We start from the raw sequence: 27,112 nt of genomic DNA on the forward strand, positions 1-27,112 counted from the left end.
GACTGGGTTCATCATGGCCAGCTTGTAGTAGGCGGTCTCAGCTGTATGTGGAGCGTAGCATCATCCCCGGAATCGGTCTGAATAAATTCTGCAATTTGCAACAAGGACCGAATATGCGTTTTACATACGTGTTTGACCCAGATTTTTCGGTTATGTCAGGAATCAAAACAGTGCTTACATAATGGCCTTTTATGAGTTGTATTTGTAGCGTTTTCGCTGTTGTACATTTGCTGCAGCTAAATCCATGGTGGGAAGTAATGATGTACAAATAATTAGTTACTGCATTTAGGTAGATAAAGTAGTTTGTAATTTTTCTTAGATGAATAATTGATAATAAAAGTTGCATGCAAGTGCATTTCATTGTATTTTTAATGAGTTTAATTATTTTTTTCAGGTCACCTGTTTAACTTAATTTTTAATTCTCCGAGATGTGTCCCATCTTGTTGAACAGATCCCCGCAGAGAGGCGCCCCCTCGTGCCAAAGGTCAGCGCTGCCAACTCAAGTCTAGCAAGCTCCTCTGCCGCTACCAAAAACGGAACCACCACCACCACCACAACAACCAGTAAAACGACCACATCGACGCGCACAACTTTGTCATCCCGCAGCGCGACCACCACGGCAACCAAAAGGCCCCTGGGTAAGGCACGCTTGCGCACATGCAGATCTTTGACGATAATGTGACATGACAGCTTGTTTCTAGAAAGCTGATTTGACATATTTGACCTAGCCTGCTGAGGTATGTTAAAAGTTTACTCTGATCTGGTAGTGCAAAACTGTCAGCTTCAATTAGTTAATTTAAATATGCGTGGTTTGTGAAAAGAATCTTAAAGGTAAGTAATCTGTATGGGTAATTTGTGCACGATACACAAAGTAATCCTCCTTTGTTTGATCACCCTAAAAATTTACCTATGTTATGTTTTGGCGTAGCTAAGGAGAAATTTGGTTGACATGACACAGCTTGCTAATTGATCTGCAGTCATTTGGGGTCGTACATAAATATTGGGTGTCATCTACATAGCTGTGATAGCCAAAGCGTTTTACCCAAAGATATCAAAAACTGACTGAACAAAATGGGTCCAATGGTAGACCCTTGAGGGACCGCCCATATCTCCCAATGGTTCTTCAATGTAGCAATGTGAAAAGTGGCTGCCATTTGTGTGGGGGTTTGTTTGTAACTCATTCATTTTTTTTGTGTTTGCAGAGTCCAGACATTTATTCTCAGTTAATTTTTTTCGAACCATTGAACGTTACAAATGAAGAAAATTAACTGCTTTCGTACATGATCTATTCTATTGGCCACAATGCTTTTCTCATCAATAATCTTCCATCTTCGCCAAGTTAAATTGAATTTAGGGGGGCAAGTGTCGCCGATGTTGAAGCATGACGCTAATTTTGACACTGACATCTCGAAATGTTGGCCTTCCTTCCGAAGATGATGACTATTTTAACTGAAACTTGTCAGCCAATCAGAGAAGGGGGTTCCCTGAGTAGAAGGTAAAATGGAAGAACTTAGGAGTGTGTTGAGAAATACTATGCATAACTGGTTATTTGTCATTGAAGATATTCAGTTGACAATTAAATTCAATGGCTTTCCCCAAAATGCCATTTTATTTTCCCACACAATATGTAGAATTACTCCGGAATAGAAAATTCCTTCTGGTGGACAAGGCCTATTTAAACATACTTGTAATTTTTACAAAAATCTGATCATATTGCTACTCCCACGAGAATCTAAGGCACTTTGGAACCGTTCCACCCACTTTCTTTAGATGCTTATCCTCACAAGGGTCGCAGCCAATCACACCCGAGGACAATTAAGTTTGACCAACACCCTTGCCATGCATGGTTTTGGAGTGTGGGAGGAAGCCGGAGAGAACCCACGTGGGCACGGGGAGAACATGCAAACCCCACACAGGAAGGCCTGAGCCAGTTAAATTCAAATTCGGGTCCCTTAACTGTGAGGCAGACGTGCTAACCACTGCGCCACCGAGCCGCCATGAACTGTTCGTTTTGTTAATACGAGTTATGTTTAGCATTTTGGGCAATGTTAATCAAACACACAATGGATTACATCATGGTAGTCGTTTTTGGATTTCATCATCGGTGCAGGCTTATATGAATTTCATACTCGTTGGTTTTGTGTCTCAAGCCTCAAAGACAGACAGCCAAGCGAGTGGGGAGAGGAAGCCGAGCACTCTGAAGACTTCCACAGGTACTGCTGCACTTATATTAAAGCTCAGCACGTTAGCTTGGACCCTGACAATTTTTCCACTTTCTCACATACTCTCCTATTTAATGCAAAACCTCATTGAAACTTAGCGCTTCCAAACCAGTGACGTAAATTTGGTATTTTAAAAGTTGATGATATTCCCCACACGCGACTGAGAACTTTCTGCTGTGTTCTGTCAAAGAGCGTGCCATTTAGCATACGCGCTGCCCACCCGTGACAATGTCGCAAGTCTTAGAAAACGGGGTGAAAGAGTTTACCGCTGGAAGTTAAAAACCTCCACCGCTGCAAGCGAGGGATTACTGTCCCGCTCCCGTTGACAGCAGTTCACAGCTCCTGCTGATACAGCCCGGAGCCGTTTAATCTGCCGCGGTACTTACAGTCAGGCAAATAACACTTGAACGTGGAAGCAAGGGGAGGATTTCCTTCATTTAACACATCTTAGGAGGAGCTGGAGATATGCACGCAGCTCCCAGGCTGCTCCTGCAGTTCTCAGCATTCTAAAGACGTGCTGCAAAATAGATGTGGATGAATAAATTATACGTGATGCAAATGCTGCTTACATGGTCAAGAAAAGTATAGTGGGGCTAAAAAGTAAACAGCTCTGATCAAATGTCAGCATTTGATTTAATTTCCACATCAAATATTTTAGAAAGGGGAAGTATAAATAAATAAGATCATGTACGGTATTTCAAAAGTAAACACACCCCTGTATAACCGGGTATACCTGGGCACACAATCGCCATCATGAGACTCCGAAATAAATCTCAGCTGTTCAAGTAGGCTTTTCCTAACATTTTTGCTTTCTTTTGTCTCATATGAATCCAACGCATCGTCCTCACGTGTATTTTGGAAAATTTCAAGTGTGCGTGGTGTTTTTTTGTGCCTATCTTGCCACATCACACCATAGCACAAACTCGCAGTTTGAAGAAGGCGATTATTGTCACGGTAAAATCCTGCAACTTCTTCAGTGTTGTGTTGTCTGTTTTATAGTCTTCCTCACCAATTTTCTTTTTCGTCTGTCAAGAGGATCAAATTTTTTTTAACCCGAATCTGAGTCACCCAGTTTTGAGGATCTGTCGATACGGAGTCCTGATTCAATACGGTCTCCATTCGATACTTCGATTTATAAAGGATAGGAAAAAAATAGTATCTTCATTTATTTATTCATTCATTCGTCCATTTATTAATTTAAATGTACCACACCTTATATATAGCAAGTGAACCAGTGGTTTAAACAGAGGAGCCTAAAACATTTAATGTGTTTAATACCGCATTTTCCAGCTAGGTTTCCATGTTGCGTATAGTACACACATTTTTTTTCTTTTTTGAAATATTTTCTTTTGGCAATCTCTGTGTACGATGATGATTTTTTTAAGCCAATTGCCGAGATATATATGATAACCTTTCACCGGTCCAATCAAAAAATGTGGCGATGAGTCTATTTTGATAAGTTATTTACTACTTGTATTAACAAAAATATGTAAATAATATTCATAAAATCAAACATTTCTGTTAATAGTTTCAGTTAAATATGATTGCCGTAGCCAAAACTTATAGAAATGCACAGTTAAAAACATCATTGACCTCTAGAAGGAATTTAATAACAACCGAAATAATTGATGCAACAACTAACTGTAATTAAATTACTTTACAGCATCATGTTATTTTTACAAGAAATTGATGGTACAGCAAACATTCCTACAAGCCTAGAAAATTAACAGTCACATGAGAGCAAATAAAAGATGTCATATTGCCTCTCAAATCCTTCATACAATAAATAAAAATAAAGTAATGGAATCTAGAAATAATCCGTTTTCAAATGTACAGATTAAAATTGCAAAGTGATCAGAAAAATCAGGTACAAAGACCAGAAATATTTTTTACTTTATTTCTAGTTTATTATTTCCGTTGCTTTTCTCACATTTGTAGCTGAACCCAAAGCCAGGACCAGCACCACAATGCGCAGCTCCACCTCCACCACAAGCACCGCCTCTCGCACGCGTCCCGCAGCCCCCAAAAGCGCCACACTTTCCACCACCGCCGGAGCGGCCACAGAGAGGAAGCCAATGGTACCTCGCGCTCCCAGGGCCGCCTCCTCCGCCACAACTAACACCGCGACCAGCACCTCGAGGACCACGGCGCGCCCCGGCACCGCCCCGGCTCCCGATATCCACAATGTGCGCTCCAAGATCGGCTCTACGGACAACATTAAGCACCAGCCGGGGGGTGGAAAGGTATGTTAAATACTTTAATGATTCTCTAAAAAAAAAAATTAACTTTCATTTTATTTTGTTTAGTGGAAAAAAACAACAATTAAGCAATGCCACCGGAGAGGGATGAATGCACTCCCCAAATTTTTGAAAGCGATTCAGTTAGTGGTTTACACAAGGGAAGAGAAAATCTTTGCAAATGTCTTATTTTGATTAAACACCAAAAATAATCAATCTGCTTTAATGGCAGACTACAAAACTCTGCTAACAACTACGACTGAGAGTCATAAAATCAGAATATTTGGGCAATTTTCATTTTAAACAATAGCGCAAAATATTGCTCTTTTTTTTAATATTTTTTTTATAGTTTTGGTAATTGATTACTTGTGGGTTAACCAATTAATTTTGACAGTTGTAATTATTTTAGAAATAAAAGCATTTTGGTTAAGGAGTACTGGTGTATTTACCACTACATACATACAAAAAAAAAGAAATATATATATATATATATATATATTAAAAATACATATTGAGGCCATTGATTTTGCGTGGTGTTGTTCAAATACATTTACAGTACTGCATACTTGTCATTCGCTTTTACCCTTTTTTGACCTCGCTAATTAGTAATCAGTCACTTTGTGGGAAGAAGCACAGTAGCGCAACAGTTTTGTAATTACGTGAAGGGTCATCCTATATATACCTCCATTTCATATGGATATGATAACATTATAATTATAAAAATAACATGTAGGAACACAGTGAGGTTGCGCCAATGAGGTGTTGATCAGATATGGTCCTCCTCCACCCACCTCCTCTTCCTGTGGTTGACCCGGGGTGGGCGTGTCTCCCCAGGTGTCAGCTGCCTCTAAGGGCAGGGTCCCCGCCTCCAAAGAAAAAAGCCAGGTCAAAGTGAGTTCCTTCGCCATCCACCCCGCCATCTTCTTTTCTTCCCTCACTCTGCTCTGATTGACAGTGTTCCTATCTTCTGCCGTATGCTGTATTTTGCACTCTCTTTCTTTGCAGACCGTTATTGTCTCGGTTCTCCGCTTTTTTTAAGTGTCTTTACAGGTTTTAAGTCAAAAAGAATATCGAGAATCATCAGCGAAATTTACTAACCCACTTTTTATTCTTGTTGGATCCTCACAAAAATTCCACTGTTTCAACCTTGGCCCATATGAGTCATGTATGTGAGTCACAACATAAAAAAGCAGTTAAATGACTGTATCCAAATGAGTCTAATCACTATATGAAAGCCAATACAAAAGGAAAAACAAAAAATAGTTAGTGAGCTACTGACCTTACCGCCTCTGCCTGTCCTTTCCCACTTTTGACGGTCACCTTTTATTTACTCTTTCTCTTTCCCCTTTTTCCTCTCTTGTCTTTTCACCTTCCCTGCCCGCTGCTGCTCTCCTGTCCATCTCCGGTTTGCTGTGTCGGCTCCGTGTAGGTTCAAATAGTATCCCAAAAACTGGACTTCAGTCACGTCGGCGCGCGCTTGGGCTCCAAGGACAATATGAAGCATGTTCCTGGTGGAGGGAATGTAAGTACAGAGTTTAGAGGGGCAGAGAAATTGATAAAGTCATTAGAAGACATCTTATGGAGTGTGCTGTACACTGATAGTGGCGAACACCGACAACTTTGAAGCCTTTCCACAAAATGCAGCACTTGATAAGTCAAGTGTAGCCAACAAATAAAAGCGAGGTGTCCCAATCAAAGGGGTCATCTTAACACAGTTCAGCAATAGGTTGCTTCATGTTCCAATTCATTTGCTCTTTATTTGAAAAGAAAAGGAAAGCCCTTTTCTTAATCTATGGCCATGCATCTCTCATCGTATTCAAAATAAAAGGCCAAATGAATCAGGTTTTTGTTGTTGTTGTTGTTGTTTCAACTTTGCGTTGTCAGCCCTCAACAAAAGAGACTAGAGTGAAAGAACACAAAACGGAGTCATCACCGTAATTCCCCAAATATAAAATGCAGTTGTGTATAAGACGCACACTTAATTTTCGTGTATGAGATGCACCAACACTTGAAACAAAAATGTGTGTCTTATAGTTGGGGAATTATGGTGTGTATTTTTTTTTCTTTTTTTAAGAAGTTTTCCTAGTCAGAACAAACGATTTTGACCAGTGCTGGGCTCCTCTGGCTTTTTTTTTCCCCCTTCCTAAAGTGAGAACCGTGGCGATTCTGGAATTTGCCTTCAGGGATTTAATTTGTGTCCCAAACTTGATCGGGACCTTCCTTAGTTGACCTTTGGGACTACAATGATGCCTTTAGCTGCTTCATACTATCAACACTAACATCAACCTTCTCCCACTTTCTGTGTAAACGTGATCATTAATAATACATGTCTTTAAATGAGAATAATTCTAAATACACCCCCCCCAAAAATATCTTTACAAAATGCTGACAATTAAAATGTCTTGTGTAATATTTAATAGGTGCAGATTCTCAACAAGAAGGTCGATCTAAGTAAAGTGACGTCAAAGTGCGGCTCCAAGGACAACATCAAGCATAAGCCTGGTGAGCCACAAATGGTTCTTTTCAAAAGAAATATCAAGGGGAAGCTTTGTTGGCTTTGAACAAAATGTATAATCCCCATTGTTGTGGAATATCCTCAGTCATTACGCGTTTGTGCTGCAGGTGGTGGCGACATTAAGATTGAGTCTCACAAAATCAACTTTAGGGAAAAAGCGCAGTCCAAAGTGGGTTCTATGGACAATGTGAGCCATTCACCTGGTGGAGGAAGTGTCAAAGTGAGTATACAAATGCAACCTTTACGGTTCAACTTTGACCTTCTTTAAACTTTGAATGTACATTTTCAACTTTTCTTGCTTTTTTAATATATTTTTTTTTAATCCATGAATGGACATATACCTTTATTTACCGGCTCAATCAGAATGATTTATAAATTCCTTATCAATGCTGTTCATATTTTGACATATTGCGACATTGTTATTCGGTTTTGTCAAAAATTGAGTTTCTCTTTTGCCTGATTTACTACACATTCATCTGAGTTGTAATCAGCAACAATTAGCCATTTAATGAATAATTGTGGAATATTCATATCATTACAGCTGCCACTCATCATAGCGTTATTGTTATTGGTCCACTTACTGTTATAAACTTTGTTTCCTCATATCTACCTCTCATTTTAATAGTGCATACTTATATGGTGTTGAGTTGCTTTTCCCCTGCAAAAAAATAGACATCAGAATACAAACATTTTTTTAAGCAAGCACGTGCAAATAACACTTGATAATCATAAGATCAAGTTATAAAATGACCTGTTGGTTATCATGTTATTTAACCTGTCCCCTCAGCCTACAACAGTTCATGTGCGCGTCATTATCACTGCATGATCATGTATTTTGTACTTTGTTTTTTTCTCACGTTGTCATCAACACATTTTTGGAGTCTCGTCCTGCACGCTCACGCACAGTCAAAAGCTAAGAATAGGCATTTTGGGCTATTTTCAGACATTATTTGAAATCTATTTTTGCAATGTTTTGTGATATCATAGGTTCATTATATGTGATTATATAATATGATGCTTGAATGACCTTTCTGTCTCCACTTCACCTATAATTTCAAAAATGAGGAAAATTAGCCACAGAGTTATGGGGTCGCTATAAATAAGTAGTTTGTTTTTATCGTTGTTATTATAGTTTTATATTATTGCTTGATGCCATAGTATAGAGTCTGTAAAATAAAATATTTAAATCATCAAGTCATCGTTTACAGCTATTGTTTATCTTGAAATTGTCCAGATCTTCTGATTTCAGCTTCTGAGCACTGATTATTCACTGATTCCTTTCATGAAAGTAGATTTTAAGATTGTTTTTTGTGTTTAAACAAAATGTTTAAAATGCAAAAGTCTACTTTTACCTTAGAAAACGATGACCGAACAAGTAAGAGAATGTGTTTTTAAAAAGTTTGGCAAGTACAACATTCATTGCTTCATTGTTGTTGCTGTTTTTTACGAAACAATAAGAATAATAAAAATAGGTAATTGGATTTGCAATACACGTTCATGCAAAATGAAATGCTATCAGATAATTGGATTATTCAATTAAATAATTGGAATAAAAATTGATTCTAAAGATATTTTATCATGATTATACCTAAAATTAAATAACACCAGAGCGATAATACTTTGGGTTGGGATAAAGTCAATGAACCGAGGAATTATTTTGCACCTCTCCCCATCTATAATTTGTCTTATTTACAATTCATTTTTGTACTGAGGAATTATTTTGCACTTCTCCCCATCTATAATTTGTCTTATTTACAATTCATTTTTGTTCAGTTTGTATCCTATTCTTTATTTAGTTTCGACTGTTCTTGTCCATCCTTCACCAGTGCGGTCTGGCTCCAGATCCGTTCAAGTTTTTCAAAAGACACCAACGTCTGCTTGGACGATTTGATACATCTCCTATCTTTCCTCTGTTGGGAAACTGATGGCATTTTGCCAGTGCGGGAAAATAGGATTTGGAGCCAGGTTTTCCCATCCCCATTGGAATGACACACCCTGCTATGTGTTTCTAGGCTGAGGGGCCCCAGGAGGCAGGGGAGGGTGCGGGGACACCGTCCCTAGCCCTCGGCCCAGAGTCTGGGCAGGTGGGGAGCCCTGCTGCCCATGAGAATGGGCTGAAGGATGCGGCCCCCTGTGATAGCGAGGGGCTCCAGGAGCCCCAGGCGCTGGTTGCCCACATCCCAGAGACAAGTAAGTCAGACGCCAAATTTCGCTTTGGAAGGTGATTGCAGATGCAATCTGCTCTGATTTGGGGGTTTGCTAACTCTGAGGTCCTGGCGGTACACATTGCAATATCTACCATCATTGTGTGTTTGGGAAGGGACGAGATTTTCGTGGTGAGGAGGCCAGCCAACGCTTCAAAATAAACATTATCATACCAAATCTTGTATGGAAACGAACGCCTTGTTATGCTTTTATTTTGAAGTTCTTGGTGGAAGCAGAACTTGGAGTAGTAGGATAACTTTTCAGAGACAGTTTAATCCTTGTGGCATTGTTACAAATTATGGAAATTTCATTGATTTTTTTTTTTTATGACATCATAAAAGAATCAGTGGAGGAGAAAAACACTAGGGTGCTGAAATTTCCAGCAGATGATTAAAACGTAAAAATTCAAAATGCAACGATTCTGACATTTCTATCTGATTGTAGCTGGGCATGCAAGATTTTGTGTACAAAAATATTCAGTCCAAATTTTGGACCATATAAAACCATTATAACTAGATATTTTGAGATGCAATTTAACAGATTTTATTACATTGATTTTCCTGCGAGTTTTGCAACATACCGTTGAGCGGCGGTCAAACTATGTCAGCAAACTGAAAATTATTTTCAAAAATAACATTTTGATCATTAATAGGTGGAAATGTGTTATTTGGTCTTGTGTATTTATAATTGGTTTTCACTATCAAAAAACAAAAAAAATGTCGTTTCTGTTTTTATCCAGATGCCAAAAACTGCATATCTTTGTTTTATGCTTCCGGTGGCAGTCGCACATAGCTGATCACACCCAATATGTTTTGACTTCTTATTTTTCAGGCATTTAATTCTGCTGTCCCTCTGTCCTCCTCATCTCATTCCCCCTCCCCTTTCTTGTCAAACTCCTCCTCCTTTTTCTTTCCAACATTTCTGCCGCAGATTGAGTTTTTCAAGCTCAACTTCCGCGAGAAGGCTCGCTCTCGCACGGACCACGGCGCCGACATCATCACCTGCTCGTCCTGATGACAACAGAGCCCCCCCCCAGCCCCCCACCCAGGTTCCTTTTGTAGTGTGCGCCACAACCCATATCCGTACAGTGTCTAAGATGGCCTCAATAACCAACACTCTCATATCGCGACTTAAGTGTAACAACTCATTTGTTTCCTTCCACTTTCACTCTAGCTTAGAAAAATAAACAAGCTGGCATAGCGTACACACACACGGGAAAAAAAACAACATTTTAGACTGTTTAACTCTCTTTGTGATAGTGTTATGAGTGGCAACCCTAAAAAGTAGCTTTTGATGGGGTCCTTTCTAATCGCGTTGATTACCTCTTACCTTTTTATTTCTAACATGGCTTATTTATTTGTTATTTGAAGTTTCTTGACATAGATGCAACATTAGGTCTCAGAGTCCTGGTTCACTTTTTTTTTTTTTTTTAAACGAAAAGCACACGTTATTTGGCATCTTTTTTTAAATTAGGGCACAAAGCGAAGGTGAAATATCGAAGGCGTTAAGAGGAAAGTGTCGTTTCTGGATATATTTTAGGGTTGCGGTAGTTGGGAGTTTTATGATAGCAATTCGCAGGGGGATGAGGAAGGTTGTTGCGAGACGTACGTGCCTCTGATGACTACGTTTTTTGTAAACTGCAGTAATCCAAGAAGTAGCCTGAATGTGCTGTCTAAACCGGCGGAAATAGCAGCATGTAATTTCATTTGAATCCACAGCTAAATGCATTAAGACTCAAAAGCTTTACTTTCTATTTTTTCCTCGGTGAGGGACACAAAGGAGTAGTAGATTCGGTTTTACATTTTTAGTTCCAGGATTAAATTGGACTACTTCAGACAAACGGGAGACTTAAAACAAGTGGCGCCATGTTTTGAGTAGAACACGTATTAGCTCTTAATTCTGAGTAATTTTTTTTGTGTTTATTGGTTTATTAGCTTCTTTTGCTGTCCTCGAAATGAGCAAGCCCTCGCTGCAGTTTTAATAATAGTATTTGGTCATTTGTTGCGTTGAGTTTATATTTTTGTCCACTTGGGGGCAGTAAAAGCCCTAAAATTCATCCATCAAACATGGGTAGCAAGCACCTATTGCCTGTCTGGTTTACTTACAGTAATACGAGGAATTAATTCCATTATTTTTTGGTAACCGTTCAGGTCCACCGCAAATCCATCTCGAATTCGTTTAGATTTCAAATACTTTTGTTCCATGCAAAGTGTTGGGAGCTAACAAACGTTGTAACATGTTATTCATGTTTAAGCAGCATTTTAATCATTGTAATTGTTATACATTGAAGTTAACCACTGTTAATAATTGAAGTACTCAATGTGCACTCAAATGTGACTTGTTTTTTTGCTACAAATGTGTGTAAGTTCAGTTTCTGATTGTCATTTGTTTTCTTCTTAGCCATTGCAAAAAAAATAAAAAAAAATTAGTGTGATAATGGCTCAAAGGATATAGTTTTGAGCAATTTTAGTGGCATTAACCTCCCCCCCAAATAAATAAAATTAAAACTGTTGAATTGACGATACTTGTCTTTGGGATTAAAAAGGGATTTGTCACCAAAAAAAGATATATATTGAAAGTTTTAAAAATATCTTAAATTTTGTGCCAAAGGTGAATCCATTCATCTAAACACTCCTGGATTTTGTTTTGAAAATAATCCCTTGAATGTTTGGCACAAACTCTGCAATTTAACTCTTGGATATACATATATATATATATATATATATATATATATATATATATATATATATATATATATATATATATATATATATATATATATAAAGTGGACTCGCTCAATTTTCAACAGGTTTACCAAAAATGTGTTATTTTCTTGATGATATGGACAAACATTAGCAAACAAATTAACACACATCAGAACGTTTCCTTTCTAAGTTTTAAAAACAGTTCCATTCATTTGGAACAGATTTCCCCCTCCATATTTTAGCATTGCCTGTACCCCGATTGTTCATTTGTTTGGACGGATGTTTTTGTTTTGGCTACATGCTATTATGAGACTGCACACAGATGTATATAGGTATTTTATTGCTGATGCTCTCTCAGAAAAAAAAAAAGAAACGAACAACACCAACAGCAATGGTCGACTCGTACCTTGGTTTCCAAATGGGAAGGATGCTTTATCGTAACAGTTTAAACGATTTATTCGGCGGAATTTACTGTTATAAAATGTTAAGCCTTTTTCTTTTGAAAGGGGCCCTCGAAGTGAAAGAATGTCTTAGACATATTGATCGACTTTTTTTTTTTTTAATGTATTTATCATTGTGTTCCTGTAACCTCACAGCCGGCATGCTCTCATGGTTGAAGATATTAAAAAATGAATCATAATTTATTCACAAACGTTAGAATAGGGATGGGCATGTTACTATTATAATTGTGTTAAATGAGTTTTAGTTTTTGGTTTCACAGTTTAGCAACCAATATTGAAGTTTAAAAGAAGTCAAAATGTGGTTTTTGGGGTGTCATTTGTTAGTTAAAAAAAAAAAAAAAGCTAAATGACAAAGTTGGGGAAAATGCCCATCCCTATTGCGCAACAATTTGACCTCAACAGATTGAATGGATTACATATCAGATAACCATGTAGCGTTCCAATTTGAAATCAGTTCATGGTTCAAACCAACTAACTTAGCTGTGTAGGTTTGGCTTGTGCAAAAAAAAGCTGCCGTGATTGAGTGCAAACCTAATAGCTCCTAAATAGCTGTCGTAAACCTGCAGAGCATGTTGACAAAATAATAGGATGTGTTCAGTAGACGTACTTCATGTCATTGACAGAACCTCCTTGTTTTTGTGTCGCTTACTTTTTTTTCTGTTTATTTGAATTTTTTCTGGTTTGGAAAAATAAAAGTGTTTATTGTGACTAGCTGTTAATTAGTGATGTGACAATTAAACATTAAATGAAAATGGTAGTGTCTATTTTTGTCCATTTTTTTTTTTTTTTAGAGTACACGGCGCAGTATAGAGAATTTTTTTTTTCGGGATAAAAAAAGATCTGGAATGGTTGAATTAGTTAACTACTGGTGAGATTTTAAAACTTGATTTCTAGGTGGGATTGTTTTTTTTTTGTCATGTTGGTCGTGTTGTACAATGGCAAAATGGGATCAAGTGAGTTTGAAATCCACTTTTTGTGGTGCTTGATATTTATTTGAAATGCATGTGGACATAAATATTGTATAAAAACAGGAATAGAAGAGACGCACATGCCGTCTGGAAATGTGTACTGGTGATGGCGCCAAAGGTTTGAAGATAGCCGACTCCAAGAGGCAAATTAATGGGTCTTGTGAGTACCTACCAAACTACACAAAGTGTCCACATAAACACTGTGCAAAATATTTATTGCATTAACTGTGATTTATATGCTGAACTCATCCAGGTGAGTTGCTCACAAAAGGAGGGGGCAGCCATAACCTGCACCAAATCTAGACCACCATGGAGACTCCACACACACCAGCCCAAATTGACATCAATTCCAACGCAAAGTAGGTGAATTTGTCCTTAAAACAGGAGGAAGGTTTAGGTGCCACAGCTGAGTAACCCATGGCCACCCCAAGGAAGAAGATGCCACCACAGGAAGGTGCAAAGGGCTGAGGGTTGGAACAAAGTCCTCGAAGTGGGGAGAAGGTTCTGACAGCGGGTAGCGCCAGGAGGGCAGCGTACAGTCTGTGAGGAGGAGAAAGGAGCCTCGCTCCCTAAGGGTGCACACCACAAATCCATTGTCAAGAAGAGAGATGCTCGAATGCATGGCTTGCACTGGAACTGAAATGAGAAGTTTCAATTACATTTCGGGTGGTATTCTTTCGCAGGTTTGAAGGAATTAAGGATTACTGAAATGCAGTGTGGGCATGTTTGAAATCAATCACTGCAAGTTAAGTCCACACGCATGAAAGATCCATTTTTATTTGGCTGGTTGTTATTCACTCTTTTTGATTCATATTACAGCACTTAAATTGTTGTGAAGGTTGTTTTATAAATCAATCACATTCAAAGGAAAAGGAATGGATTAAACAAGAGTAATGTACATAGCATTAAAAGCACTTAAATTGTTAGCTTGTCCACTTGTATAGCCATTTTCAGCATTAAAAAGTAAATTATTCTCAATAAATAATTGGATGAGCAAATTGTTTTTCATGTTCAATTAGTAAATTTTAAAATGTTTCTACTTGGATTCAACTGAAAATGGCAACACTGTGCTGAAGGCTCAGGTAATGACCAATCACGGCTCAGCTTGTGAATGTCACCTGACCGACAGGGCAGCCGTGATTGGTCGTTACTCGAGTCGTGAGCATAGGTGATGTCGTTTTCAGTAGACTAAGAATGGGAAAGTGTTTTGAAATGTACTTATGATTTTTTTTTTAAAACACCTAATCCAAGTGTTTTTTTTTTTTTTGTTTTTTTTTTTTTTGCCGAAAATGGCAAAATAAGTTGTCTCCCTTTTATTGTGATCTTTCCAGAGTACGCGGAACATGTCAGCTCTGAATGCCATACATGGACGCTAGAGGTCGCCCGACGCTGCTCTTGTCATAAGCTAAAACACCGAACTTTCTACAGTTAAACCAAACAGTACTGTACAAATAGTGTGTCTCATCTAGTGGTCAATTGTGGAATTGCACCGTACTCATAAGAATATGAACTGAACACAAAAAAAGAACCCAGAGGATCTAGGTTTGGTATGGGTCTCTTAACTTTGGTGCTGTTATAGTCAGCCTTTTTTCAATTCTAACCAACATTGATGCCACATACTCAGTTTAGAGTCTTCAATTAACCTAGCATGCATGTATTTGCACAGTGGGAGGCAGCATGAGCACCTGAGCAGGTCTGCAAACAATACCAGGGATTTCTCAATTTCTGCTAACCAATCCGACACTATGTCGCTCGCTCCTAAATGAATAATCCTTGTAATAAAAGCCCTAAATGATGTCAAAGCCTTCGTCACACCCTTACATCATACGCCATCACAGACTTTGAGGCTTTGTTACGCCATCGCTTAATATTGAACAAACCTGCTGTTACGGCGCTTGCAATATTTCATGTTAGGGATACCTTCAAGGTTACAGTCCATGTTAAAATGGTTTTCTCACATACACCAAGCATATTTCCACACTTCTCTATATTCCGACAGGTGATTATGTTTGTCCATTTTGAGCACAAACCTCAGATGCTGCAATCATACCATTCATTCTATGTACGTTTCCCACAGTGCACCTGACCACCTGCTTTGAATGAAGTTTATTAACTCCATCTTCCAGACATCAAGCTTTTGCTTGTTGCTAAATTCATTCATCTTCACAGGTATGATTTGCACCTCTGATAGTGTAGATAGTTACAATCGATCAGTTATTTTTGTAGTATTTTTTAAACGGATCCATTTTGTAATATATGCGCAAATTTCACAGAAAAATGAATTTATGAGAGCTAGTAAAAACATGTGCTAAACAGGTGACTCCAGAGATGCCGTTCCTAAAAAAAGCTCGACTAAACTTGCCCCGCTCAACAGTATCTGATAACAAAGCCAAGAAATCGGGGCTTCGTGGAACGATATATGCGGTCAATGGAGATAACTACACTGGGGAGTGGCTGAATAATAAAAAACACGGTGAGTTTTGGGTGTTTTTTTTGCCCCTAAATTGCTTGCCTATGTGCCGTGTTCGCTGTGTCAATTGTTGATTCTCGATTGTTAAAGGTTGGGGAACCCAAGAATGGAAGTCTACTGGTGCACTTTACAATGGCGAGTGGAAATTTGGGAAACACGATGGATATGGCATCTTTAGTATCCTCCGACCAGACACAAAGATGTATGTGACGCAGTACTGTGGAGAATGGAAAAATGGAATGAAACACGTATGTCTTTTTATGAGTCACGCATTCCATATCTCACCCGCGAAATATACAGTATCGTTATTCGTTATCCAATTTTTTCACATTCGGTTATGGTGTGAAAAAATTGACGAATGCCTCTCAAAGTATTTCCCATGTGCTCACACAGAACATTTAGGCGTTTGAGTTAGCCCGGTTTGTTCAAAAGTGATCAGTAGGAACGGCGACTGCCAAGCTTTCAGCATCAACGTGTGCATTATCATTTTGAAAAGTAATCTGAATGCTCGCCAATCAATATGAGGTACATTAGCTAGCGGATAAATATAGCTAGACGCTACAGTGTAAGAGTAATTACTGTATTTTCTGCGCTATAAGGCACACATGAAAGCCTTACGCTGCCTTGTAATCAGGTGCACCTCATACAGCGCATAAACCATGAGTTTGGGGGGGAAAGAATTTCAGTTCGAAATGTGTTTTTTTACAATTACAATTTTTATAACACCCTGTTTGAAATGTATGTAGGGACAAGGCGTAATTAACGCAAGTTATCGTCATGAGAAAGTGCTTTATAAAAAAAAAAAAAAATCCAGAATTTTTTTAAATCAACTAAACAGTATCTGTAATAACTTAATGCATCTTTGCATTGATCTAAACAGTCTTTTAATGTAATAAAGGGGTATTATTTCTTTCCACTCTCTTTCCACTAATCATCATTATTCTTCATTTCTGATTGTTTTGTTGGCATTACCGTCAGTGCAGCTCCATCCAGTGGATGCATAGCGCAATTACAGCAACTACTGTAGCTTCTATGTGTTTTATAATCCAGGTGCGCCTTGTGGTGCGGAAAATACAATACTTTTTTTAACACCCTTAATTGGCGATTGAACGTGATTTCAGAACGACGTTGGTATATGTCGGGACTCTGGGAACCTACGGTTGGTGATGGGCTAGTGGCAAATCAACAATACAAAGACAAGTCAAGTGAATAATAAATCGCGGCGACGTGTTTCCGGGAGCAACTTCAAAATAAAAGCATACCAAGGCATTCATGTCTGCATTTAATTTGGTAATATTTGTTAAATTGATCTTAAACTTTCTTGTTGAGGTTTTAACCATGCCGTAAGATTATTCACTCGTTCAATTCCAAGTCCATATTTATATATCGTTGCTACAGATTTCAGACATTCAATCACAGGTACTGATTTGCAGAATAACTGGCGTAAACTCATTAAATACCAGCCATTTTCTTTGTAAATAAATACATTGATAAAATATCTGGGGTTGGACTGTTGAAAGAGACGTAAAAATACGTCTTTGGGATTGAATGATTGAAAGTCTTGGTCGGAATGAATTAAAAACAAAACAAAGGAATCTGAGATTGGAATCTTGAAACTAGAAATTTAAAAATCAGTCAATTGTTCTCCAAATGGGTAAGCAAGTGTGTCCCATGTGCACGCACTACAGTATTCAGTATTTGGTTATTTCACCCCGAGCTTTCTCGCTTTTAATGGTTGATTCCACCATGGTGTAAATGACTCGTTTTTCTCTCTGAATCTCTGCAGGGACACGGTTCCTTCTTCGATACCCATGCAACTTATGAGGGAGAGTGGAGCGAGGACAATCGCAGTGGTTGGGGGAGACTCACCTATAAATGTGGTGATCTTTATGAGGGGGAGTGGCTATGGGATAAGGAAGATGGAACGGGTGTAATACAGTTTGGTAAGTGGTTTTTTTTTTTGTTTTTTTTAAATCACAGGTGTCGAACTCCAGTCCTCGAGGGCCGATATCCTACATGTTTTCAAACCTTTTCCCTCAAAAACACCTGATTCAAATGATTGGGATCATTTTGAAGCTCCTGCAGAGCTTGCTAATGAGCTAATCATTTGAATCAGGTGTGTTGGGGAAAGAAAACCGAAAAACATGCAGGATGCCGGCCCTCGAGGACTGGAGTTCGACACCTATGTTTTAATTCATCACGGGCACATGGGTTTAAAGATCCAATTTAAAAAATTGTCTTTGCAGCCAATGGGAACTGGTATGAAGGATCTTGGAAGGGCGGCAAGAAAAACGGTCACGGAAAGTTCTACTATGCCGATAAAGGTCTCATTTATGAAGGTCTATGGGTAGACGGCGATGCAAAATGCGGGACTCTGTCCGATTATGGCAGGGAAACAGCGCTGTACCCGACCAAGTATCCAATTCCACAGGTAACATGTTGCGCTGCATTATCCATTATTGAAAGGTGCATTGTTGCAAAGTAGTGACTAGAAACCAAGAATTTTATTTTTTTTTAACTTTAGGTAACACTAGTGGATATGCAAATGGTGTTAACGGAAGCCGAGTCAGTATACGCTGATGAAAGCTGAAGTGAAACGAGGAAACATCATTTTGTCCTCGCTCCAGCCAAGTTTTCTTCTGTGTGAATTCATAAAACTTTTTACCGACAAGAACTTAAAATTTGCCTTTTCGTATATGAACAATTACCTGAAATGACTCTGTTTGTGGCAGCATTTTGGTCCATTTACAAGCAAGTATTTGGGGTTAGTTCTTTCTTCAAATTCCTCCCGCAATTGAGTCATGTTTACACCAAAAAAGACCCATAAAGATGAAATAAATGCACTAATATCCAGAGATTGACCCGTCCTTAAGCTGTTACAGCACATGAATTTCTTGGTCTGAAATAGTTTAATTGCGTAAAGCAGGTGCAAACCAAAAATGTTGGAAAAGAACCTCAAAGCTTGCCAGAGTGCCAAAATTTTGGCATAGCCATAAAAATTCCAAGTAGTTAAACCAGATAGTATGACAAATTGGAGAAGTTTCACTAACAATTTCGGAATAAATCTTCAGGCTAAATTAGAAAACATACAAAATGCAAATACCTGGTACACATGTTTATTTAATTTAGTTATTTACTCTTGCTAAACAAATCTTGGGACCAAAAACTGATGTGGCTCACAGCAAATGTAAAAAAAAAAAAAAAAAAAAAAAAAAAAAAAAAAAAAACCTGGGTCATCCTTTGTTTACCAGGCCTATACATATATATATATATATATATATATATATATATATATATATATATATATATATATTTGTCATTCAAAGTGGTTTGTGCCAAGTGAATGATTTAGCCTCCGAAATTTTTTTTCTGAAAACAGGCCACGAGGTCATCAGCGCTAATTTGTTTTATACACGACGACCCCTATAATCCAGAGAAACATTTCAAGACTCGCTTACCAGCATGAATTTCACAAATGTCCATGTTTTTACATTCGTATAGCAAGAATTTCTTCCACAACCGTACCGAGACTTTCCGTTCGTGTGGCAACGATTTCTTCTACAACAGTACAAAAAACTTTCTATGTAATTCTAAAATATATATAACGGTATATAGTCGGAACACATATATATCTCTATATAAATTCTAAAATACAATTCTGACAAATATTCACAGCAGTTTGGCGCAAATGTGAGCCAGCACAGTGCAGTTTTGCTATACCCCCAAGTTAGGTACAATATGTGATCTTCTGACAGCAGAGCAGGTCAAGTATTATGGAAAGACAGTTTTGGTTTCAACCCGGCTTCCTCGTCGGTCCTGTCCCAATCACGAACCACTCGTGGCTCGGCGGCGCGTCAACGAGATGGCCGTCTTCCTTCCTCGGCATCCTCCAATAGCAGCATTTTTTTAAAGTAAATGAATAAAATAGAATTTACGGTCCAGGCGGCCCCTCGGATAACCTCAAGGGCCATTGTGGTGACACATTTCTTTCCAGGTTTTCAACTCCTCCTTCAGAGCCTTGTTTTGATTTTCAAGTTTGGCCACGCGTTCCTCCAAGCCTTGCACGTAAGCCTTTCTCCGCCTCCTGTATTCCCGAGCGGCTTCCCTGCAAAGGTAGCGAATGTGTTTAGACCGGGAAACGGGTAACCGATAACTTCATTTCTCGTTTGCCTGTTTTTCATCAAGCTGCGTTCCGATTGGTTGCGGGGACCGCTGCCTTGCGCCACGCCCTGCGGGAGGATGGAGTTGGCGTATTGCAGCTGCGTGGCTGTCATGTCTCCTGCCAAACCAGCAAATGTTAAAATTGCGAGCGAAAAAGAGAGAAAAACATGCATTGCAAGTCAGGGAATTTCGTTTCAAGTCCAGTCGAGTCACCTTTTTATGCCGTCTTACGGGAACTATCCAGTCTCGATCGAGGCGACGCGACATCCGATTTTATTTCATCTAAAGTGCAAGTAACGCACTCCCGATTCGCCTCGGGGAATTCGAAACGTAGTTTTTACCGACTCGTTCACTGCCATTGACGACTATACACGTTACAGATTTATTTTTACTGAGCGTGCATCGAATAAACTCGCGCACTCACTGCCGTTGACGGCTATATACGTCGGACTTCTATTTTAAATCGGCTGGCAGTGATGTTTCCTTCCTTTTAAAAGCCGTGTTTTAAATTTAGATTTACTTTCTAACAAACGTACTCCCGTTTCAAAGCCCATCTCTATTTTTGGATTTCAAAGCATATTTCGTAAGCGCCTATCCTCATTAAGATCGCGCCGAGCTGGAGCCCATCCCAGTCGAGGGGAGGGAGAGGCGGGGAACCCTCAGTCAGGCCCGAATGGAGATTCAAACCCAGAACATAGGTGGATGTGCCGTTAAAGCAGTTCAGTATTTGTACCTGCAAGCGGTTGAGCAAATTGCATCTGCAGGTTATCCTGCCGCTCTGTGCAGTATGGAATGGGCAGAGATTGTGTTGGTTGTGTACTTGGCATAGCCATTGTTGCCACCGTCTGTGCTCCCTCATTCTGATAACAGAAAGGACCTCCTTTAAAATGAAAGAAAAGTGTGTCATTTTTTTTCACACAATATTTTAGTTGACATCTTGGTCGGGCATTTAAAAACAAATGCATCCGAGATGTTGCTCTGACACAGAAAATTAAGAGTTATTCTCCACTTTGTTACAAATCTGCGTGATAGCTTTCTTGGTGTGGTTGTTTACAATGGCAGTGATGTCATTGGGGTCACCGTCACTTTAAGTCAGATATTTGAGGTCTTTAAAAAGAATTGTCCTGTGGCGTATGACAATCCCCAATCGGACGGAAAAGGTTTGGGGCCGACAATTCGTCGCAAAATGTAGGAAAACTCTCCCAAGTCGTTCACCTCAGTAAAAATGACAAAGGACTAGCTAGCCACCAGATAAAGCTAGTTAGCAAAGCAAGCAAGTCGCTTGCCCAAAAAGCAACTCAAATTTTCAAGGCAACTAACCTCATAAAAATCATGTTGGGCAATTGAATGTAATTTCCAGTTTCAGTTCAGTTGGTGATACACACTGTAGCTTTTGCAACCCCACCACCCAAAAAAAAAAAAACCTCTGTCCCTTCAAAAACAAAAAAGTCTTTTGGAGCTTGAAGCAAGGTCAATCATGCTAAAGTCAGTCATTGGTATTTTAACGTTAAATTCCTTACCCAAATAACTTTTTTTCAGTGAGTGTCCATGTCCCCTGAATTCCTGAGTCCAACCTTCATGACAACTGATGATGGAAATTACCTTGTATGGGAGGGAAATAGTTATTTGGATGATTCCACATGTTCTGATAGTAGCCAAAGGCATTGGATTCGGGAGCAAGCGTCTGCGGGTTGATCGTCGTCATGGCTGTCAGCGTCTGTGTCCCCTCGGTGTTTAAAGCGTGAGATTGAGGAGGCTGAAAAAGAAAAGACAGTCTTTGGAAAAGCAATTCAGGCTAAAACCCAAGTCACTTCCGTGCCTCCAGCCGACTTCCAAGAACTAATTTCAGTTCCAAATGCTTTCATAGTCTTGGAATAATATATCCCCGCCCCCTCTACCCCTGGAACAGGTTCAAGACATCCTGTGCCGGATGTAGCAAAGAAAACTCAGAACATAACTGACCATGCTTGCTTTATGGATTTTTTGTTCTTTTTTTAGTATACTTGGAAGAGAATGAAAATAATGCTGTATTACTGGTTTGTTATAAAACAACAACACAGTCGTTAAATAGAAATTGCTCAACTGCGTTTTGAAAGACGCTTAAAAAAAAACGTGGTATCCAATGTAAAGCGCTTTGCAAGCGGCTTTGGTTGTAAATTTGATTTACTGTAAAACAAAACAGAAGACTCAGTCTTGCAATAGCTTTGATAAATCTGAAAGCTTTGATAAAAATCTTGAACCTTTGCTGGGTTTCCAATACACTTTGCTACATATATAAAATTTTAATTTTGGTCCGAGCGAACCCTAAATCATTACCGATATGAATGAGTTCTCAACTGTTTCAACTCTCAAAAAAATAGGGAAAAAATGTTCACTGGCTGATTATCCAATATTCTTTATGTAGTCAATTTTTTGACCGTCGGGATACTTTAAAAGTGGTCATTAGCCATAACGGAGTTCAGACCAAAACATAATAACAACAACAATGAAGTCAGCGACCAAAAAAAAAAAAAAAAAAGGTCTGCTGTTTTTTTTGCATTGACATTTTGGGTGCTGAGTTTTACAATATTAGATTTAATGTCCTTTATTTTATGTATCACAATATACACACACGTGCATATATGCACACACACACACACACACACACACACACACGTTGCAATTATAATTTATCAAGGCAGTAAACAAATTATGTCTGATCAAAAATCCTACCTTGACAGAAAGCCCGACTTTGTGCCAATAAAGCGGGGCTTTATAATCTTTTTTTTTTTTTTTTGCTATAGTTCTGACTACCTCTATAGTCGGGTGGAGCCTGGTAGAACGGCTCTTGGCTTAGATCATCAAAACTCGATGTTGCCTCTTGACTCGAGCTCATTGATCATAGGTGGAAAAGGGATGCTGTTGCGCTTTCGCTAAGGATTTATGGAATCTAATTAGTGGCGAAAAAAATCTGTATACTTTTGTCTTCAAACGAGAAACTCCAGGAATCAAATGAAACGTTTCGATTTGGAACGAAAAACGTCTGGATTTAAAAAGAAAACTTTTGCGTTCAAAGGAAAAACACATCGGACTTTTACTTTAGACTTAAACTTGACGAGTAGGCGGAGTTTATGAGGAAGGCTTCTCATTGGCTGCATTGTTTCGGAAGGCATTCTCTTGTGCAAACGGAAGTTATTCCTACCTGCTAATGACTTGAACCTAAACGCGGGAAGCCGACGCCAAATGGTAAAATTATGTGGCTAACATGTTAGAAACACAGCCACTTGTTTAGCATCATATTAACAAATAGAGGATGATCTGATTGTATTCGCCGACTGAATAAAATCACACGCTTGCTTGTGACTGATACATCTTAAAAAGTGGAACGTTCCCGTTGTGCCAAGATTTATAAATGCATATTTCAAGTGTAACACACACATTCAGTATTTTTGTGCCAAGATTTATATATGCATATTTCAAGTGTAAGACACACATTTGACTACATTTTATTTATATATTTTTTAATGAAACTGTCGTATCCACGAGGCGGTAAACATTTATTCTAATCAAACAGTAAGAGTCTCATCTATTTTTAATCATGGGACGAAAATACTTCCCGTGAGCGGCATTGTGAACCGGAAATAACGTTATTGGAGCCGCTTGCTAACGATACAGTGCACTGGCGGCTTTGCATAGATTCATGTCATGATTTTAATTTGCCATCACATTCCGTTGGCTGACTTTTGTTTGTTCAAAACCATCTTCAGAGTGTTTGGATCAAGCAACTCCTCGGTGCTCGAAGCCATAAGCGAGGTCTGTCAGCTGAGTTGTCCGAGGCTAATTCATCACAGTTCTACCAAGGTACTTGCACTGTTATCTTAAAGCTGTGACAATTCTTTGATGTTTCATACACTTTTAAGCTACCAAATCCAAATTCCAAATAAAGGCCATGTATGAGTTGGGCATGTTTTGTTTTTTTTTCATCTATGATCAGAAGTTGGGAAGTGTACTTAAAAATTGTATTGTACTGTAAATACCTACGTTTGGCCTCCCATACTTGAGACTAAATAAAAGGGCTCATAGAATGAATGAATAATGAGGGTTTTTTCGTTACTGACATGTCTAACCAGGAAGTCAAACGTCTCATAACTCTCTCAACGTGGCATTGTTTGAAAGCAGACAGCCATGATGAAACAACAGAGGCAAAGTGAATGAGAAGGCAAAAACAGATGTTTCACAGACATAGAAATAAACTAGAATGCCAACAGAGCAAAATTATGTGTCAAGAGACCGCAGCAGTAATACTCGCTAGTTCTCATTCCTCAGGAAACCACCACTCGTAACAAATGTTGCGGGTGAATTATGTAATAATGATTATCCGGCTCTGTTCCGCCAGAAAGATATTGTTGCCGCCTGGAACACTTTCTACTGCAAAACCTTGCGATAAATGAAATGTTACTGCATACTTGGCCGTCTGTTTTAACTGTTCAGAATTTAGCCCCCCAAATATGAACATCCCTTTGTATAAAGTGGGTGTGTATTTACTCTTGCACCGACTAAGGATGTCACATGAGAGAACGCCGCCGCAAGTCTTAGAAATGCATCAATAAAGCAAAATAACAAGGGTGTTTGAGATGAGAATCTTTGTAATATTTTTTGGCCCCAATAAGTTGAATTCCCATGATGCGGGTCCTTTTAAGTCAAAAACGCATGCAACAATTTTTTAGGTTATTAATTTTCACATCAAACTTCTTCATGATAGTTTGTTTTCTGAGCACTGTGTCCAACTAAGGACTAAAAGCACACTACTTTGCTATTTAAGCGCCTTCTTTTTGAACCTCTATCAAAATATAACCGGTTCACAAAACACTGTAAAGCTTCATTTGCCCTTTGCTAACTCCAAGCACACGGGCAGTAAAAAAAAAAAAAAGTAGAATGTGGTAATCAAAAGTTTTATCAACTCAATTTTACTTAACCTAATGCAGACTGTTTCGTATTGATATTGCAAGCGATTCTAATGCGAGAGTGCATGTCATGTTTTGTTTTTAATTGATCTAAAGCTGTTTCCTTGTCTAACTGACTGCCTGTGTTCTCACAAACTTTCAATCTAAACACAAGCTTGCAGTCTACCTTTTATTTTGCAATTCTATAAACAATGTATTGCTATTTTTTTATCATTGGTCAAACTCGTTCACAAGTAGACGTTTAAAATTTAAAAAAAAGTATTTGTTGTCAGGCAACTACTGCATCATTCCATGGACATCTTCATCCTCAGCTCTTCCATCTGGGTGAATTTCAGATATGAGTTACAGTACAGAGGTGCAAAAAAAAAACGATGTGTTACTTAACGGTAAGTCAACATAGGTGTAAGTTGACCAAGATTCTTCCATGCATTGGTGTTGTTTACTCCATCGTGCACATTAACAAACAGGTAACGCACTCGTGCAAAGCAAACATTTTAGAGGGAACCAAAATTTGATATAAATAATATCCCTATACATACTATAATAAACCCTAATTTATAGAACTCAAAACAGACACCGAATATTGCATTATTTTCCAAATGTTAACACTAAGATACGGGCTTCTAGATTACCCCAAAATGCATGTGGCTGTTGAAAAATGTTATTGCAGTAATGGGTCTGCAGATTGGCTACTATTTCACACTGCTAATTCAAATAGTGTGTCCAGGTGTAAAAAAAAATAAAAAATAAAAAAATGGAGAAAAACCTCAATGTGGCTTGTGTGGGATTTGACCTAAAGTTATGTCATGTGCTTCAGCTCAAAATCTATTAATACATCAAAACGATCGCCTTCATATCAACATTTCGCCAAACACTCGGTTTATACCAATATAATTATGTCACCACATCGATACTTACATGATTAAATCTTGCATCTTGTTTTGGTAGGCAAGCGGCTGGAAAAGACTTCCGGTGTCACGGGAAATGCCAATCAATGCAGCCAATGAGAAGTCATCTTCGTAAAGACCCGCCCACCCGTAAAAGTCGAAAGTACAAGTCAAAAAAGTGCTCGGGGGAAATCGAGGAACGTTCAAATTTTTTTTTTTTTTCGTTTAAACCAAAAGTTTCATGATTTTTAAGGTTTTTTTTATTTGTTTGTTTGAAACATAATAACGTTTGATTATTTTGGGCATAAATCAGAATTTTGTTAGAAAACGCAAAAGTTTTATTTTGATTCCAGAAGATATTGATTTGTTTGATACTATTCAGGGATGAATCTGATTCCATGTGTATTTCAACGGTGCGCGCAGTGCTTTACTGTAAATTCTTACATATGCATCCTATATGACACCCACATTTACATACAAGAGAAAAAAAAAAATCCGTGTATTAATTCCGTATTTCTAAATTGAACCCACACCAAGTCACCCTCCTCATTTTAATATGGGATTCCTTTTAATGTAAAATTGCATATTATGCATATATGTTATCTTATATACACACTCGAATGGTGGACCTATTTATTTATAATTTAGCGCATCCGAATTACAGAAGAAAATAAATTTAGAAAATAATTAGCACAGATAAAATAATGGTATGCAGATTTCTTTAAAAAAGTAGTTATTCCTTATTTTTGTGATTTTGTGAATAAACCGACGTACAGCAGTCGTATTTTGTGCGCATTATTCAATCTGATGATTTAGATGGGAAAAAAACATTTTATTTGTTAATATTGAAACACCGGATATCTATAACGGTATATACATTTAAGAATGGTGTAATGAGCAGTGTAACGCGCCCGTAGATAAAATAAGTGTAGAAAAAAAAAACAACATCGCCTTTTGCCCCCATGCCTTCCATTACTTATTAAAAAAAAAAAATACAAAAACAAATAACTAGATAATTAATCATTTGTCACGCCCGACTCCCGTGCAGTAGTGATACTCACATCCATAGCTGAAAGTGAACGGTGCCAAAACACATGTATCACATGGGTCCTTTTCCCTTTGTGCGTAAAAAAAAAAACAAAAAACCTACATGATCTTCAAAAAAACAACAAATCGGACCGAAAATTACATCGCAAGGCCAATCTTCCTTTCAACCCGGCCTGTTTATTGCGTCGCATCTTATGTCACCAAAGCTCTAAATGTAAATTTTCTTATTACACCTCAACTTTACCATATAGGAAGACTTTGTTGGACGTCACGGGATTCATGCGTCAACTC

The 27,112-nt window shown here is 38.4% G+C and overlaps 3 protein-coding genes and 1 long non-coding RNA gene across 12 annotated transcripts in view; 2 read left to right on the forward strand and 2 right to left on the reverse strand.

The window, feature by feature from the left end:
- LOC148407831 (uncharacterized) overlaps positions 1-13,097 on the forward strand; it is a 62,415-nt gene extending 49,318 nt beyond the window's left edge. For 5 of the 8 annotated variants that reach the window (XM_088401489.1, XM_088401495.1, XM_088401497.1 and 2 more), the window contains 9 exons: positions 452-638; positions 2,151-2,213; positions 4,161-4,465; positions 5,294-5,350; positions 5,889-5,981; positions 6,880-6,961; positions 7,082-7,194; positions 8,987-9,164; positions 10,011-13,097. In XM_088401489.1, the coding sequence (XP_088257615.1) occupies positions 452-638; positions 2,151-2,213; positions 4,161-4,465; positions 5,294-5,350; positions 5,889-5,981; positions 6,880-6,961; positions 7,082-7,194; positions 8,987-9,164; positions 10,011-10,018 (1,086 nt within the window). In that variant the 3' untranslated portion in view covers positions 10,019-13,097. The remainder of the gene's footprint in view (positions 1-451; positions 639-2,150; positions 2,214-4,160; positions 4,466-5,293; positions 5,351-5,888; positions 5,982-6,879; positions 6,962-7,081; positions 7,195-8,986; positions 9,165-10,010) is intronic. The other 3 variants (XM_088401490.1, XM_088401493.1, XM_088401491.1) reach the window with 3 other exon arrangements.
- A 414-nt stretch (positions 13,098-13,511) lies between these two features.
- LOC148407832 (uncharacterized) lies at positions 13,512-15,026 on the reverse strand. The gene is made up of 2 exons (XR_015863642.1): positions 14,934-15,026; positions 13,512-13,949 (listed from the first exon to the last, which is right to left on the reverse strand). It is a non-coding gene; the product is annotated as an uncharacterized LOC148407832 (long non-coding RNA).
- A 171-nt stretch (positions 15,027-15,197) lies between these two features.
- Positions 15,198-18,636, forward strand: LOC148407833 (MORN repeat-containing protein 3-like). The gene is made up of 7 exons (XM_088402154.1): positions 15,198-15,312; positions 15,391-15,482; positions 15,630-15,786; positions 15,874-16,031; positions 17,570-17,726; positions 18,030-18,214; positions 18,308-18,636. The coding sequence occupies exons 3-7, from the start codon at positions 15,642-15,644 to the stop codon at positions 18,371-18,373; spliced, it is 711 nt and encodes a 236-aa protein (XP_088258280.1). The 5' UTR covers positions 15,198-15,312; positions 15,391-15,482; positions 15,630-15,641; the 3' UTR covers positions 18,374-18,636.
- A 538-nt stretch (positions 18,637-19,174) lies between these two features.
- On the reverse strand, positions 19,175-27,091 carry LOC148407834 (cyclic AMP-dependent transcription factor ATF-1-like). Of its 2 annotated transcripts, XM_088441854.1 has the most exons (5): positions 26,836-27,038; positions 21,547-21,700; positions 20,678-20,824; positions 19,954-20,062; positions 19,175-19,888 (listed from the first exon to the last, which is right to left on the reverse strand). In XM_088441854.1, exons 1-5 carry the CDS (start codon positions 26,839-26,841, stop codon positions 19,744-19,746), a joined length of 561 nt encoding a protein of 186 aa, XP_088297980.1. In that variant the 5' UTR covers positions 26,842-27,038; the 3' UTR covers positions 19,175-19,743. The 2 variants fall into 2 exon arrangements, with proteins under 2 accessions (XP_088297980.1, XP_088297979.1); XM_088441853.1 differs by having other exon boundaries at positions 19,737-20,062; positions 26,836-27,091.
- Positions 27,092-27,112: the final 21 nt, after the last annotated feature.

The sequence above is a fragment of the Hippichthys cyanospilos genome, chromosome 19 (assembly GCF_059441005.1).
Source record: "Hippichthys cyanospilos isolate Australia breed blue-spotted pipefish chromosome 19, RoL_Hcya_1.0, whole genome shotgun sequence".
NCBI classification, from domain to species: Eukaryota; Metazoa; Chordata; class Actinopteri; order Syngnathiformes; family Syngnathidae; genus Hippichthys; species Hippichthys cyanospilos.

What these genes read in the sequence shown, in the direction of transcription:
- LOC148407833 (XM_088402154.1), top strand. Translation starts at nt 15,642, where the DNA reads ATGCCGTTCCTAAAAAAAGCTCGACTAAACTTGCCCCGCTCAACAGTA. An exon ending in GCTGAATAATAAAAAACACG is followed by an intron (nt 15,787 to 15,873) that starts GTGAGTTTTGGG and finishes CGATTGTTAAAG; the next exon opens with GTTGGGGAACCCAAGAATGG. An exon ending in CCAAGTATCCAATTCCACAG is followed by an intron (nt 18,215 to 18,307) that starts GTAACATGTTGC and finishes TTTTAACTTTAG; the next exon opens with GTAACACTAGTGGATATGCA.
- LOC148407834 (XM_088441853.1), bottom strand. An exon ending in CTATTTCCCTCCCATACAAG is followed by an intron (nt 20,825 to 21,546) that starts GTAATTTCCATC and finishes TTCATTTTAAAG; the next exon opens with GAGGTCCTTTCTGTTATCAG. An exon ending in ATTTGCTCAACCGCTTGCAG is followed by an intron (nt 20,063 to 20,677) that starts GTACAAATACTG and finishes CTGGTTTGGCAG; the next exon opens with GAGACATGACAGCCACGCAG.